Raw genomic sequence first — 15,798 nt, forward strand, 5'->3', positions numbered from 1 at the left:
TAATAAGTTTATTTTTTTAAATAATAATTTAACAAAATTATATCCAATTTAATTAATTCATTGTCATTATCGAGTATATTGAGTACTTTTCACCAAAAATAAGCTTATAAGTAAAAAGACCAAAAACTCATGAAAGATCATATTACATTATTATAATAAACTGTATTGTCTGTATCCGATGTGTTAAATTAGCATAATCTCCAATATTTAAAAAAAATAATTTTCTGCACTAATTTAAGATCGGATTCTTTGTCAAGATAAATAATAAGTTACTATAATTGTTGAATATTGTTACTTAAAACAATGTGATGCTTCTATAGTACTTTCAAACTTCAAAACATTTTCAAAAAATAATATTTTATAATTGTAATAAGAAGCAAAAATATTTAGTAATTATCATAATTATTATGTATAAAGCTAGAAAAAATTAAAGATTACGCAGAGGTAAACTATGTGATATAAAATATTTTGGCGCAAATATCACTTTAAAAAACCGTTACATTTTCACATAAGATGAAACAAACATCATTATCTATCAGTCCAATTCTATTTGTTGTAACACGATATGAAGCTCTTAAAAAAACAATAAATATTCAGTTTAATGACGAGTTGAGATTATATTTGACATTTGTTTATCCTATTGAATCACTTGAAGAGATAGCTGTTTATGCGATTATGGAATTCAAAGATAAATTTGTTCCGAGAAATTTAAACTTTAGTGTATTATATATCAAATAGCGCTTATGTAAAAATACCGAAAATACCGGTATTTTTGGGGTAAATACCGGTGAAAATACCGCCGAAAAGTCGGGCGGTTTACCGGTATACCGGTATTGCATTCCATACTTTCTAGGTTCGTTTATATGTAAAATACGCCAGATCGCACGGCAAATAGACAGACATTTTCACAGCTTTTAGTACCAAATCGACTATTTCATTAACCATCAATTTTCCTTTACCTAGCCCGAGTTTCTCACAATAATGGACACCAGAGTGGTGCCGGTCCTGGTGCCAAATTGTGGCTGCAAGGATTGGGTAAAATTCAACCCCAGCAACCGAGATTTCTATCGTGTTCATTACCCACAATATATGATCGAAGCATTTATTCCGGCGATCAAAGACAGGTCCATGGATGCACCGGACAGGGTGCATATTTTAAACGACATGTTTGCCATCGCAAAAAGCTGGGAGGATCGATATTGGTGATGTGAGGATAAAGGATTTATTAAGGGTAGTAGGATATCCAACTGTTTTTCTTTTTTTTAGGTTTTGCGTCTAATGGAGGTCTACATGCACGATGATGAGTATTCTGTTTGGTGTTGTGTCAACAACTGCATAGAACAATTTTTGGCTTTGACCCAACACACGAATTATCACGAGAGGTTCAAGGAGTTTTGCAAAGCTCTCTTCTCAACTGTAAGAAAAAAAAATTAGCGAAAGATAAAAACTGTAATTTTAGTTTTTATTTGGTTTTGATGTCCGAAATTTGCTTAAGGGATATTCAGAATATTCTATTTTATTTACGTAATCATATTTTTTAATCGTTTAATACTAGATGAATGCTATAGCATCCACGTCAAGTATTGAGCTTCTATTTTACGCCAAGTGCTTGTCCGAGGTAATTAGTGATTACGGGAAAAGATAAGATAACACGAAAATACTACTATCACATTTCAATCGTTATGTACTAGATGAATGCTATAGCATCCACGTCAAATTAGTGACTATGGAAAAAGATGAAGTTTCAACTGAAAAGTAATCTTGCACGTTAACACGTTCGCGCCCAGTAAAAGATTCAGTTAGTCAGATTATATACTTATATGAATGCTATAGCATCCATGTCAAATTAGTGACTATGGAAAAAGATGCATTTTCAACTGAAAAGTAATCTTGCACGTTAACACGTTCGCGCCCGATAAAGGTTTCACAAGTCAGATTATTATATTTCAATCGTTATATACTAGATGAATGCTATAGCATCCACGTCAAAAAATGCGCTTGTATTTTCCGCAATGTGCTTGGCAAAGTAATTAGTGACTACTAAAAAATATAAAATAATACGAAAATACCATTATCATATTTTAATCGCTTTATACTAGATGAATGCTATAGCATTCACGTCAGGTATTTGCCCAAGATAATTAGTGACTACTAGAAAAGATAAGATAATACGAAAAATACTATTATCATATTTTTATCGTTGATGAATGCTATAGCATCCACGTCAAGTATTGCGTTTCTATTTTCCGCAATTATTATTATTAGTGACTAAAGGAAAACACAAGATAACACAAAAATACTATTACCATGTTTTAATCGTTTTATATTAGATGAATGCTATAGCATCCACGTCAAGTACCACGACAGGTATAACTACAAAAACGTAAGGTTTTATAACTGCCTTGGATGTAATAGCATCCACGTATCACAATAAAAATGAATGCTATAGCATTCACGTCCGCGAAGGTGATAAAAAAACTACATATAAATTACTTCCCGGTTTTTAATGCAAATCGCAATTGAGTATATAAGCCAGCAATATGGGTATAGAATTGAAGTAAAACTTTTAGGAACTTCGCTTAGAAATCTTGTTTTAAATGTCCGACATGGATTTTATTAAATATTACTTAATTTATTAAGTTTCACCCACACAACTTTGGCTTTAAAATGTTAAAATAAATATACACTAGCCATAATTGAAGTAAAACTTTTTAGGAATTTTTCAAATATTTTTTTTATTAAATATCAATTTTAATATTATTTTGATTTCATCCACACAATTTCAGCATAAAAACGTTTGAATATATATAGGTATTGAATTGAAGTAAAACTTCTTAGGAATTTGTCAAACATTCTAAATTGTTTTTAACCGAAGGAGAAATTTGTTTTCATCAAAAAACCCGATTTGCCAATTTTAGGTTTTCTCGACGTTTCACGTCATTCTGAATCGAATGAGACCAAATTTAAGGGAAAAGTGTGTGTGTGTGTGTATGTGCGTGTGTATGTGTATGTGTGTATGAGTGTGTGTGTATTCTGATGAGATTTTATAGTAATTTATTATTTATTTTTCAAGATTCGTCACAAAATGAAATGGGATCCCGACGAAACCGAGGAAGAAGAGTCGCAAGCCACAGGTCTTCTTAGGTCATTGGTCATAACTCGACTTATTCAATTGGGCGATGAAAAACTCATCAAACAGGCAAAGAAAAAGTAAATATAGAAATAAAATTTATAAGAAAATGGATACATGTCACACTTTTTTTTTAACACGTTTTATTTAGCAATCAGAAATACATGAAGATTCCTATGAGCTAAATTGACAATATTTAAGAGCGATGCCCAAGAAGAGCTCCAATGAGATCTTCTCAGTTTAACAATTAATATGATAATATTTTATTAGACCTAATCTAATAAGTAAGACTAAGTCTAAAGACCATTGTCGTTTCAATGAATATTGAATCCAGTTTGCGTTTGTATTTTTCCTTGAATTCTTTGAACGTTAATTGCACCGTTTTTCATGTTGAGTTGCTGTGAATGGTTTCATTTGTTACGTACCACAGAGAATTAAGAATTGTACGTAAAATTTTTGACTGAGTTCTCTGCATTATAGCTATATTTGATTTGTAAGCACATCCCCAGAGCTCAATTCCGTAGGTCCAGATTGGTTTAATGATTGATTTATATAGCAGCAACTTATTTTCAACAGAGAGCTTAGACTTTTTACGCAGTAGCCAATCAAATTCTTTCATTTTGATCATTATTTGCTACTTTTTTGTTTTTATGTGGCTTTTCCAAGTAAGTCTGCTGTCTAAATGGAGACCAAGATATTTCACGATGTTCTGTTTCGGACTCACATGTCACACTTAAGTTTAAAATTCTCTGAACCATTTAAACTGTAAATATCACAATCCCTTAAAACAAATGTCTCTTTAGGTCGTTTTATCATATAAACAAGTATTTTGAATATTATCACGACTCGCCATTAAACTGAATAGTCAGTTTATTTCAAAGGGCTTTATATCTTATTTGTTTATTAACTTCGCAAAGGAGTTTATGTTTTCATCATAAAATCCGATTTGCTAATTTTATGTTTTCTCGACGTTTCAAGCCATTCTGAATCGAATCGGGCCAAATTATGTGTGTGTGTGCGTGTGCGCGCGTGTGTGAACAGATTTTTTGCCGTAAATCGACGTTTTCTCACTTGCCTCAAGGGAAAATACCAATACCAACTAGTTTTTTTTATTATTTTAGGTTCCAGGAAAAACAGAGAGGAACAAGCGTGAATGTAAATCTGGACTTAACACTTCCGATGTATCTTGCCGTCATGTCCGACGCCGACGACGACGTGTTCGACAGATTGGTTAATTTGTATCGAAAGGAAAAAGACCCAGTAAGAATTCATTTATTCATACTATATATATATATATATATATATATATATATATATATATATATATATATATATATATATATACATTAGCAAACCCGACGAACTCCGTTTCGCCACCAGATGTTTTCGTGAGAAAGATGAAGAAATTTTTTGTTTGTTTTATATTTGAAAAGGAAAAATATGATTTTATCGCACAACAGTAATGCATTTATTTCGATTACAAAAATGAAGTGTTTTTTAGTTGAACTTCTCTAAGTAAATGAATGTGAATCCGCAAATTATCCGTTTCATGGAAATGATCTTTGGTAAACCACATTTTTTGTTTTTTGGGTCTGACGTTAACACAAACAAAGCGGATGGTTTTCCAACTCGTGAACAGACAACGTACAACTGCCCATGTGAAAAACAATGATTTTCTAAATAATCTATTTGAAATTTATCCCGCAAACACTAAGCGATTGGCCTTGCGACTTGTTATTGCAAATGCGAGGCGAACTGGAAATTGCAATCGTTTGAAGTCAAACGGAAGACCAGTCGGAATCATTGGTATGTCACCAAATCGCCAGCAATTTTTGATTGAATGGTGAAAATCAGTGCGTGTGCATCATTATTCTTTGCGGCAAGAATTGTTCGTTGACTTGGCCAAGCATAATTCTGATAATTCTCACTAATGTCAATACTCGAATCTTTAATTACGGTACATGAAGTTCCAGCAATTTGCATTAAGGCACGATGCCATGCACCTCTAATTTTCTTAGCTATAAACCTTTCCAACGAATGCAAAATTGTCGAAATCGGTTCGTGCGTTCTGGAGTTATTTCGTCAGGAAGGAAAACCCGACTTATTTTTATATATAGAATATATATATATTATTGTTATTATTAATATTATTTTCTACAGGCTGAACGAACTAAAATACTTGTGGCGATGGGAAATTCCTCTTGTGAGGATATGTTGCAAAGGGCTTTGGATTTCAGTTTTACAGACGATATCAGGACACCGGACAAGGTCTACATTTGGCAAAGTGTTTCCCAAACACAGGTAATAATAAAAAAAATTATATAAAACTAATAATTCCGGTAGAAAAACCAGGCTACACAGTTTTTTACAATTTTACTGTCTTATAGGCAACAATAAGTGTCCAATTTTCAGATAAATCTATATATCAATCTTCGTATAAAATTGATAATTCACCTTTGTATGAAATTGATATTCCACCTTTGTGCGTTTTGGAGGTTATGTTTTATGATAAATAAATTTTATTCGATTTTCTTCTTCAGGTGGGCCGTACATTAGCATGGAAAGTATTCAAGGAAAACTTTGAAAAATTGAAACAGATTTTCGGTGCAGGTACAAGTATGCACGAAATCATTATTGCAATTTGTGCAGGATTCTCCTGCCCAAATAAGGGCAAGCAGGTATATTAATTATTATTAAAGGAAAAAGATAAGATAATGCAAAAATACTATTATCATATTTCAATCGTTATATACTATATGAATGCTATAGCATTTACGACAAGTATTGTGCTTCTATTTTCCGAATTTTTTTGTCCAAAGTAATTAGTGACTATTAAAAAACATAAAATAATACAAAAATACTATTATCATATTTTAATCGTTATATACTCGATGAATGCTATAGCATCCACGTCAAGTATTACGCTTCCATTTTACGCAATTTGGATGCCCAAGGTAATTAGTGACTACGGGAAAAGATAAGATAATACGAAAATAATATCATATTTTAATCGTGTATGTAGTAGATGAATGCTATAGCATCCACGTCAAGTTTTGCGCTTGTATTTCACGCCCAAGGTAATTAGTGACTACGAGAAAAGATAAAATAATACGAAAATACTATTATCTTATTTCAATCGTTATATACTAGAAGAATGCTATAGCATCCACGTCAAATTAGTGACTGTGAAAAAAGATGCAGTATCAACACTATCAACTGAAAAGTAATCAATAAAAGTGTCATTAGTCAGAATGTCATATTTTAATAGTTGTATACTAGATGAATGCTATAGCATCTACGTCAGGTTTGAGCTTGTTTTTCCGAAATTTATTGGCCCAAGATAATTAGTGACTACGGGAAAAGATAATATAATACGAAAATACTACTATGATATTTTAATCGTTATATACTAGATGAATGCTATAGCATCCAAGTCAAGTATTGCGCTTCTATTATCCGAAATTTATTTGCACAAGATAATTAGTTCCTACGGGAAAAGACAAAATAATACGAAAATACCATTATCACATTTTAATCGTCTTATACTAGATGAATGCTATAGCATCCACGTCAAGTATTGCGCTTCTATATTTCGCTTGTTCAATAGCAAAGATAATATGAAAATATCTTAGTTATCACTTTGTCAGGTTTGATAAGTACAAAAACGTTATAAAGGTTATATAGAATAAAATTCATAATAATTGACTGTAAAATTTGAATGCTATAGCATCCACGTCATTTTGCATTACGAGTTAAATCCTCAGCATTTTTTTTTCAATTTTTTAGATTGAGAAGTTCTTCCAGGACAATGATATTCCTGGCATAAAGGCTACTTTAGACCAGGCCTTTGAGAAAATCCAAATCACTTCGGAATGGTTGCACAGGTAAAATTATTTTAGACTCTCTTCAAAAATATGCAATTTTTGGTAAATTTTATTTGACGTTTTAATTTCATCATGACAATTATCCTTCCCTTATTTGTTTGCCAATAATTGACCAAAAATATCGAATTACCCCTTAAACCAATGACGAATCAGAGCTTACGAAAGTCGGGCTTAAAGAAGTTTTACTTCAAAAATACATACTAATTTTCATCAATCATTTTTCAGGGACTACAAGAACATCGAAGAGTTCTTAGACCAGTTGAAGATCTGCTCCTGCCAAACAAAACAAGGCGAACCAGGAGTCTGCACTTGCGAATTCGACAGCGAAGACTTCAAATGTTCTTGCAAACCAGAAATTTAATTTACAACATAATCCGAAGGAAAATTTTGACATAAAAATTGATTGGTAGAAATCGAGCGAAAAAAATTTGATAGTTTTTATATAAAAATTTGATACTTTGTATAAATTTTTTTGAACATGAATGTTTTCATTTAATAAATTTTTACACGCGGTGTATTGGCAGTTTTAATAATAGAAATATAATTATACATATATAGGGTGGTCCTTAATATGGACATTTTTGAATTTCTTTACTCCCAAGGGCTCAAACGCTTCCAAAGTAATAAAAAAAAATCTAAAAGTTTTAGCTCTTAATATTAACTTTTAGATAATCCGCAATTGAATTAAAAGTTTCGTATATTTATCATTAACATGCGTCATTAAGAAAATTCTTGCGCCATCTGTGTAATTTTGATGACAATTTATTACTGATAATTTGAATCTCAAAATCACCAATTAAATAAGTATTTTTCTGCAAAATTAATTTTGATCCCATGATGAATAAATATTTCGTTAAACAGCCCACATAGATTTAATTAGAGGTTAAGTGATTTATAAATATTTTTAAGTTTCATAATATTTGAGTTCACAAATGCTATCACAAATGGCGCAAGAATGTATGGTAATAATGAATATACGAAATTTTTAATTTAATTGCAGATTATCTAAATGTAAATTAAGAGCTGAAATTTTTAAAGATTTATTTTTAATTAATTTGGAAGCATTTGAGCCTCTGGGAGCCAAAAAAATCAAAAATATCCATATTAAGGACCACCCTAATTGTTTGGAAATAATGTTTTCCGAAGCTTCTGAACAAAAAACTAAAATTTTTACATAAGCGTGAGTACAGAAAAATAATTAAGAAACCTGACCTCATATTTTGAAAAGATATTATTCAAAATCGAATAAATCGCTAGGCTATTTATTCCTAATTAATTCGTTTAAAAAAATCACGTTTTGATGAACTTGTTATAATCATAGTGATCATGGTCTTAATCATACGATATGGGTCTACGACAAATTGTTTGAGTCCAAAAATGGTATTTTAAGTACTGAAAAAATTGTATTTTTTTTTAATTCTAAACTATACTTTTATACCATAGTTAATGTAGTTCAGTAGAAGTGTATGACGGAGTGAATAATTAACAAAGTTGCATATGATTGTGATATTTATATATGATAGCTCGTAAAACTTGTAAAAATTATCACTTTATTAGCACAATTTATGAAAAGAATTGAATTGGAAAAGACAACGAGTTGGCTGCACAAAATATTTTGAACGATATAGAATGTTCCAAATCAATCAAATAATTTGTACCAAAATGCTTGAAAATTCTATAATTAAATACATATTTACAAATTTCGTTTTGCTATAGTTGCTATAATAGTTCTTTATAACAATAAGACCATGTTATTGTTAGGCTAAAGATGTTTCACAGTCAGTTTTGTACCTGTGTTTCGTAATAGCAACTACATCAGATGTGTCGACCCGGCGCCAAAGTATCCGGGTCGGCAAGCTGCATTTTCGAGTTATGTAAGAAACCAGGAGAATTTTGTGTTAATGGCACTGACGCTTGTGTTTGAATACCACATAACTAATTTGTTACCATATGATAGAACTGTAAATTTTAAGTAATTATCTGATATCACTACAGCTTGATTCAATAAAATCCGAAACGAGTAGGATGCTAAGCCAAAAGGTTACTACGAAACTATTCTAATTCTTTTATATTGAAAGTAGAATTTTCTTGTAAGAAATAGTTTTGTGTAAATTAAATTGTATTTCAATAATTAGAATTAATTGTTTATTGATAATAAGCGTGTTAATTCTGTCCTATCTATCTTGGTATGATTGGAATTTTTGCAATTCGTTACCGTGGCTTTATTCCAGTTTCTAAAACAATAAACCTAAATATAAATGTCCTCTTGGTGCATTGAAAATCTTTAAATAGTCTTTAACTAGAAGCTTTAATACGATTTTGCGTACCAGATATTGATAAATATTTGTATAATTGTAAAATGGAAATATGTTCAAACATACTGGGTGTCCAAGAAATAAATCTTCACCGATGATTTTTTAAGTTTTGTGGAATAATTTTTTTGTAATTTTTTTAACTTCACGTAGAGTAAGATATAGAAATCGCAAAAAAATCGAAAATGAAAATTTTTATATATCTTTACGTTTCAGAAGTTTTTGACAATATGGCATACTTAGAAAAAATTGATGTATGTGATGTGTGTGAGCGCGCGTGTGTGTATGCGGATACAAATTTTTGTCGACGATTTCGCATGCACAAATCAACCGATTTGGATAATTGCAAAAACATTCGATTCCTACGGATAAGGAGACGCGCTGATTAGTTTTTAGCAAAGGCAGGTCTAGCCGTTTCGGAGATACTAGGCAAAAAGTGCCCATAATGGTATTTTAGTTTTTGAGATAACGGAGTGTCTGATTTAAATAATTCAAAAAACATTTTACTTGTTTTGACGAAATGAAGAACTGAGGAAATTTTTGGGAAGGCAGGTCCAGCATCTCTGGAGATCGAATAAAAAAAGTAAAAAATAATACCATCTGGCGGTCAAAAATGAACAATGTACATCGTATTATCAGATATTTTATATAAAAATATATAAAGATTATAATAATAAGTACAAATTTAGTGCACCGTACCAATTTTTACGCAAAAATTTCAAAATAAATCAAAATATAAAAAAATCAAATTTTTCAAAAAAGTCATTTTTTTTCAAAAACTTCAAAATTTCTAAAAAATCTAATTTTTTCAAAGTTTTGCAAAGTTTTTTTTAATAAGTCTTTTTTTTAATTTGTCACTTAAGGCACGATGCAATGCACCACTAGTTTCATCCCCTTTCGGCCTGACGTTACGTTCTGGTACCCCTGTGCGTATGCATACAATATTTCCATCGTACAAGTATACAAATATTTATCATTATCAGGTACGTCTTATCCAAAGTTTGGGTTATAATTATTTTAACGTCTAATATTTCAAAGAATTCTGTGAGACATAACATTCTGTGAGTCATAATATGACACCTGTATTGCAATATCATTTCGTTAAAATGAGACCATATTTAGACGTTGCGAATTGATCGATGCATAAATTAAAATATTTATGCATAAAGTGTAACGATTCTAATAATATATTTGGATCACAAAATTGGCAGACATAGAAGAAAATATTTGATTAAGAAATCGAAGAAAATATCATATCGATACTAATTTAGGGACCAATTCTTCATAACACAGCCTTGCCATGACATTGGTCTGTTAACTGAAACATAGAATAGACATAAAATGTGCAAATCGGATTTTCTGGTGAAATCATATACTTCTCCTTCGGTAAATAAGTTTTAACGTTTTTGTTCAGAAAATGTTCTTCTACCCCTCTAGTTAAATAATTGATAATATTTATGTTGTAATATGGATCTTTTCCTATGACGATGATTTATTTACGAATTCGTTCATGTCGAAGAGCATTCGATGGCGTTAATCAATGATCCACAATCAATATAACACGATAACCCGTTTTTACGATAAATACAGCTATTTAATAAAATATACAGACTTGGGCGGCTGTAGTATAGAAAATGCCAAGTGGAGGTAAAAGTATGGATGAATGTTTGATGAGAAAGTATTTTTGGATCGATTTTCGTATGGAGATAAAATACTGTTTAAAACCATTCCAGGAAGCTCGGTAAGGACTGGTGTTTATTAGTTTTACTAACGATCAGCCGAGCTGTTTCTTTGCAATTTGCAAAAAAAGTTCAAATTTTTCACAAACTTACGTCATAAATTCGAAAATTCAAATATTGTTCGAAATATACCATTTGAGAATCGTGCTGCTTCCTCTTAGTTTTTGGTAATTAACTGTTCAAAATAAAATTTGGCGATTTTAACGAAACGTTATATGATTACAGAGTTTTGAAAAAAATCAAATTCAAAATTTCAAATTTTTCGAAAAATTGTCAAAAAAAAATCATAATATTTTTTCAATTTTTTTAAAAATATTAAAATTCTTCAAATGTTCTAAATTCTCTGAAGAATTTTTTGAAATTTTTTAAGAACGCATGATTTTCAAAAGTGTATTTCTGTTTTCTGCAACAATTTCAAATTTTTTAAGATTTTCAAAAATGTTCGAAAACAATTAGAATTCTCAAAAATAAAACAATTTTTTAACATTCCCTTAGGGATAAGTTATAGTAATCGTCCAAAAATCGAAAATGAAAAGTTCCAAAAATGGTAGTTTTTAGGATAACGGAGCGTCCGATTTGCTGATTCAGAAAACATAAGTTTCGGAGATCTAACAAAAAAAATGAAAAAAAAAACGCCATTTGGCGGTTAAAAATGATCATTAGACATATGCACATCGTATTATCAGATATTTTATAGAGATTTTAACAATAAGTATAAATTTTGTTTACATTCCTATGGGTTCCGTACTAATGTTCAACCGTTAGACGGCGACGCGGCGCTTACGCGCTTCGATATTTCTCCTCTATGCAGTTAAAGCAGTACGATTGCTTTGAAAAAAAGTTCAGAATTTCCAAAATATTTTAAAATAAAGAAAACATTTTATTTCTTTTTTTTTTCAAAAAAAATAATTATAGTTTCTCAAAAATCTAATTTTTTCAAAGTAAAATTTTTTCAAAAATGTTAATCTTTTTTTTAAAAAAATAATTTTTGGTTAGGAAAGTTCCAGCAATTTGCCTTAAGGCACCATGCCATGCGCTCCACTAGTTTCCATTTCTATGGGTTCTGTAACAAGATGTACTATGTTTAATGTAAACACACGTCTTCGACATTTTCGACCGGATCAATTTTCTTGAATAGGTCAAAAATTTTCAAAAAAAATCAAAGTTATCAAAAAAAATTCAAAAAAGTCAATTTTCCTTCAAGCACGATGCCATACACTACTAGTTTATTCTATCTCAATGTGCGTGAAAATGTTGTTTAACCGTTTCCAAACCCTGTCAAACCAAAAATACAAAACAGTCGAAACAAAATGTTTACCTGCCCCTTCGTGGCAGTCTATTAGTGTTTGTTAGTATGTATCTTCCATCTCTCCAACTCCAACACATACATAATACATAATGCACATACATATTCTATACATACAAGAGCAGCATGGCGTGGAATATTCCATGAGATGTTCTTATGTTCACACAAACGGACAAGGTCACGAACGATTAGCCCGAAAGTGGATTGAATAGGATAGACGACTATTACCTAATACCGAATCATCTATGATGACTACTAACCATTGTATTTATGCAACTTATATAAAAGTAATAATAATAATAAATAGTAGTCTGGCCGAAGGCATGTCCATGGTGTGAGAGCACCACAAAAAGAACGAAAAATCTAGATCGATAAAGGAGCCTTTTGGTGAGGTTCCACAAGATCAGGATGACCGAGGATATATTTCCACTGAACTTGCACTAATGTAGTAAATAAAGCAATAATTCAACTGAATTATACCTTTATTATATAAGCACAGAAAATTAAATTTTTGAAGAACCTTTAAAATTTTTTGAAAACTTGAAAAGAAATATTATTTGGAAAATTTTGAGAAATTTAGACTATTTAACTTCCCGTAGGGTAAGTTATTGTAATGGGCCGAAAATCGGAATTGAAAATTTTTACATTTCTCGACGTTTTGAAGGTTTCTGAACGTTTTGGCGTACCTCAGAAAAAATGAATGTGTGTGTGTGTATGTATGTATGTGTGGATACAAATTTCCAGTCACGTTTTAGGGCGCACGGATCAACCGATTTGAATGGTTCAAAAAACATTCGATTCCTATTGATAGGGAAAAGAGCTGATTAGTTTTTGGCAAAGGCAAGTCCAGCCGTTTCGGAGATACGGAGCAAAGAGTGAAGAAAATAGAAATCGAATTTTTGAGAGAACGGAGTATCCGATTTGAATGATCTAAAAAACATTCAATTAGTAATGATTGGGAGAAGTGTTTATTAGTTTTTGGCAAAGGAAGGCCCAGCCATTTTGAAGATACGGAGCTAAATATGTAAAAAATGGCAGTTTTTGAGAGAACTAAGCGTCCGATTTAAATGATTCAAAGAACTTTCTGCTTGTCCTAACAAAATAATCGATTTTGGAAAAAAATATTTGTCCCATTTTTTTTTTTTTTAGTTTTTTGTATATCGAAAATATTTATTTTTAATTCTGACTATAGTTGTAATATACTTTACAAATAATTTCAACTTTGCAATTCAGTTTATATAATATCTTATAAATATTAAACAATGTTACAATATTTATAATAATCTATTTGAAAACATTCAGTATTCCTCGAACATTTCGTTACGGTACGGGAAGTTCCAGCAATTTGCCTTAAGGCACGATGCCACCCACCCCACTAGTTAGAATTTTTTTTTTGTCTTAAAATATTTTGAAATTTTTAACTTTGTTTTTTCGAAGCAATCCCGTCTTTCGTTCTATACCCACATATTAACATCAAATTTAGATATGCTCAAATACATAAGATAAACGAGTATCAAATAGCCACTGAATTTGCACCTAAAGCTATAATTCTCAAATTGCAAATTTTCGACAACTGGATATCAAGCAGTAGTAAAATATATATAAGACACCAAATCTTTGCAATTTTTATTGACCTTTTTATTAATTGTTTTAAATGAAACTAAAATTACCTCAGGAAGGTGGCTATAGATTGTTAGAAAAATTTTTTTTTTTCAAAAACAGAGGCACAAAAAAGTCTGTTCCGAGTTTTTTTACTCCAAAAACATATTTTATAAAATAACCATTTATAAAAAAACAAAGCATCTTAATTGATTGTAATAAAAAAAAAATCACATGCATTTCCTCACCTCAAAATTGTTTTATCCATTCCAATGATCCAATTGCATTCTTAATAATTCACTTTTTTCACAAAACCATGTAGCACATATCTAAGTTCAATATTCTACAGTTATTAATACAAAATAACAACTATCACAATCACAACTTCACAATATGAAAGAAATTAATGTTAATGTTAGTACAAAATCATGTAATACCAATTAATTTAATACTGTTCGATATTTAATAATAGATGTTTGTAATTTGATCATCTCCCACCACAAATAATTTCTACTGGAGTCTTTCGCACAATAAAAAAATCTATTAAATAAATTTTTACAAAACCATGTCTTACCCAAAATTCCTAATTTTTTAAAGAAAATATTAGCTGGTTTTATTTCTGATTGTCTCAGACACAAATAAGAGTCTGATGCAACTAAATACAAAAATAGTAGTTAATGCTTTGATTATTTTATAAATACTGAAAATTGTAGTTGCATAACACTATGCTACCAATATAGTACTAAAATAATAAAGCAGTTTTGAAAAAAAAAATATTTTAAAGTCTCATGCAAAAAAAAAACTACTAAATCATATTTTAAAAATCTCACCAAGAAATCCTAATTTTTTAAAGAGTATATTAGATGCATGATTTGATTTCTGATTGTCTCAATCACAAACTATTTCCACAAGAGTCTCACACAATAAAAAAACTTCTTAAATCAATTTTTACAGAACATCTCACACATTGTTTGATATCATAAAAGCTGGTCAGGTATTCGATTGTCCTAACCTAAAATTATTTTTTCTTAATGCAAAACACTAATGTACTGCACTTGAAAATTCACAAAAGCAACTGAATGTAAAAATAATTGTGTTACTGCTTTAATATAAAAAAATTTTTATGGTTGCCAATAAGCAAATATAAAACTAGTGGGGTGGCATCGTGCCTTAAGGCAAATTGCTGGAACTTTCCGTACCGTAACGAAATGATCGAGGAATATTAAATGTTTTAAAATAGATTATTATAAATATTGTAACATTGTCGAATATTTATAAGAATTATATAAACTAAATTGCAGAGTTGAAATTATTTGTTTAAAGTATATTAGAACTATAGTCAGAATTAAAAATAAAATCTGAATTCTTTTCGATATACAAAAATTAAAAAAAAAAAAAAGATTTTTTTTTTCCAAAGCAATTATTTTGTTAAGACAAGCAGAAAGTTCTTCGAATCATTCAAATCGGACGCTTAGTTCTCTCAAAAACTGCCATTTTTTGCACATTTAGCTCTATATCTCCAAAACCGCTGGACCTGCCTTTGCCAAAAACTAATCACCCCTTCTCCCCGGCATTACAAATTGAATGTTTTTAAGATCATTCAAATCGGATGCTCTGTTCTCTCAAAAACTCTATTTCTATTTTCTGCACTCTTTGCTCCGTATCTCCTAATCGGCTGGACCTGCCTTTGCCAAAAACTAATCATAGATAATCAGCACATCTCCCTATCAATAGAAATCGAATGTTTTTTGAACCATTTAATTCGGTTGATCCGTGCGCCCGAAAAATTGTATCCATACATACACACACATTTATTTTTTTTAAGGTA

General features: G+C 30.4%; 1 protein-coding gene across 1 annotated transcript; it reads left to right on the forward strand.

The window, feature by feature from the left end:
• Positions 1-981: 981 nt before the first annotated feature.
• Positions 982-7,375, forward strand: LOC113386528 (puromycin-sensitive aminopeptidase-like). The gene is made up of 9 exons (XM_026624307.1): positions 982-1,146; positions 1,267-1,416; positions 3,074-3,210; positions 4,252-4,390; positions 5,291-5,431; positions 5,518-5,625; positions 5,671-5,808; positions 6,917-7,014; positions 7,240-7,375. Exons 1-9 carry the CDS (start codon positions 982-984, stop codon positions 7,373-7,375), a joined length of 1,212 nt encoding a protein of 403 aa, XP_026480092.1.
• Positions 7,376-15,798: the final 8,423 nt, after the last annotated feature.

Source organism: Ctenocephalides felis, unplaced genomic scaffold (assembly GCF_003426905.1).
Source record: "Ctenocephalides felis isolate EL2017-DRISC unplaced genomic scaffold, ASM342690v1 CF-g0.4_SCAFFOLD_03571, whole genome shotgun sequence".
Lineage (NCBI taxonomy): Eukaryota > Metazoa > Arthropoda > Insecta > Siphonaptera > Pulicidae > Ctenocephalides > Ctenocephalides felis.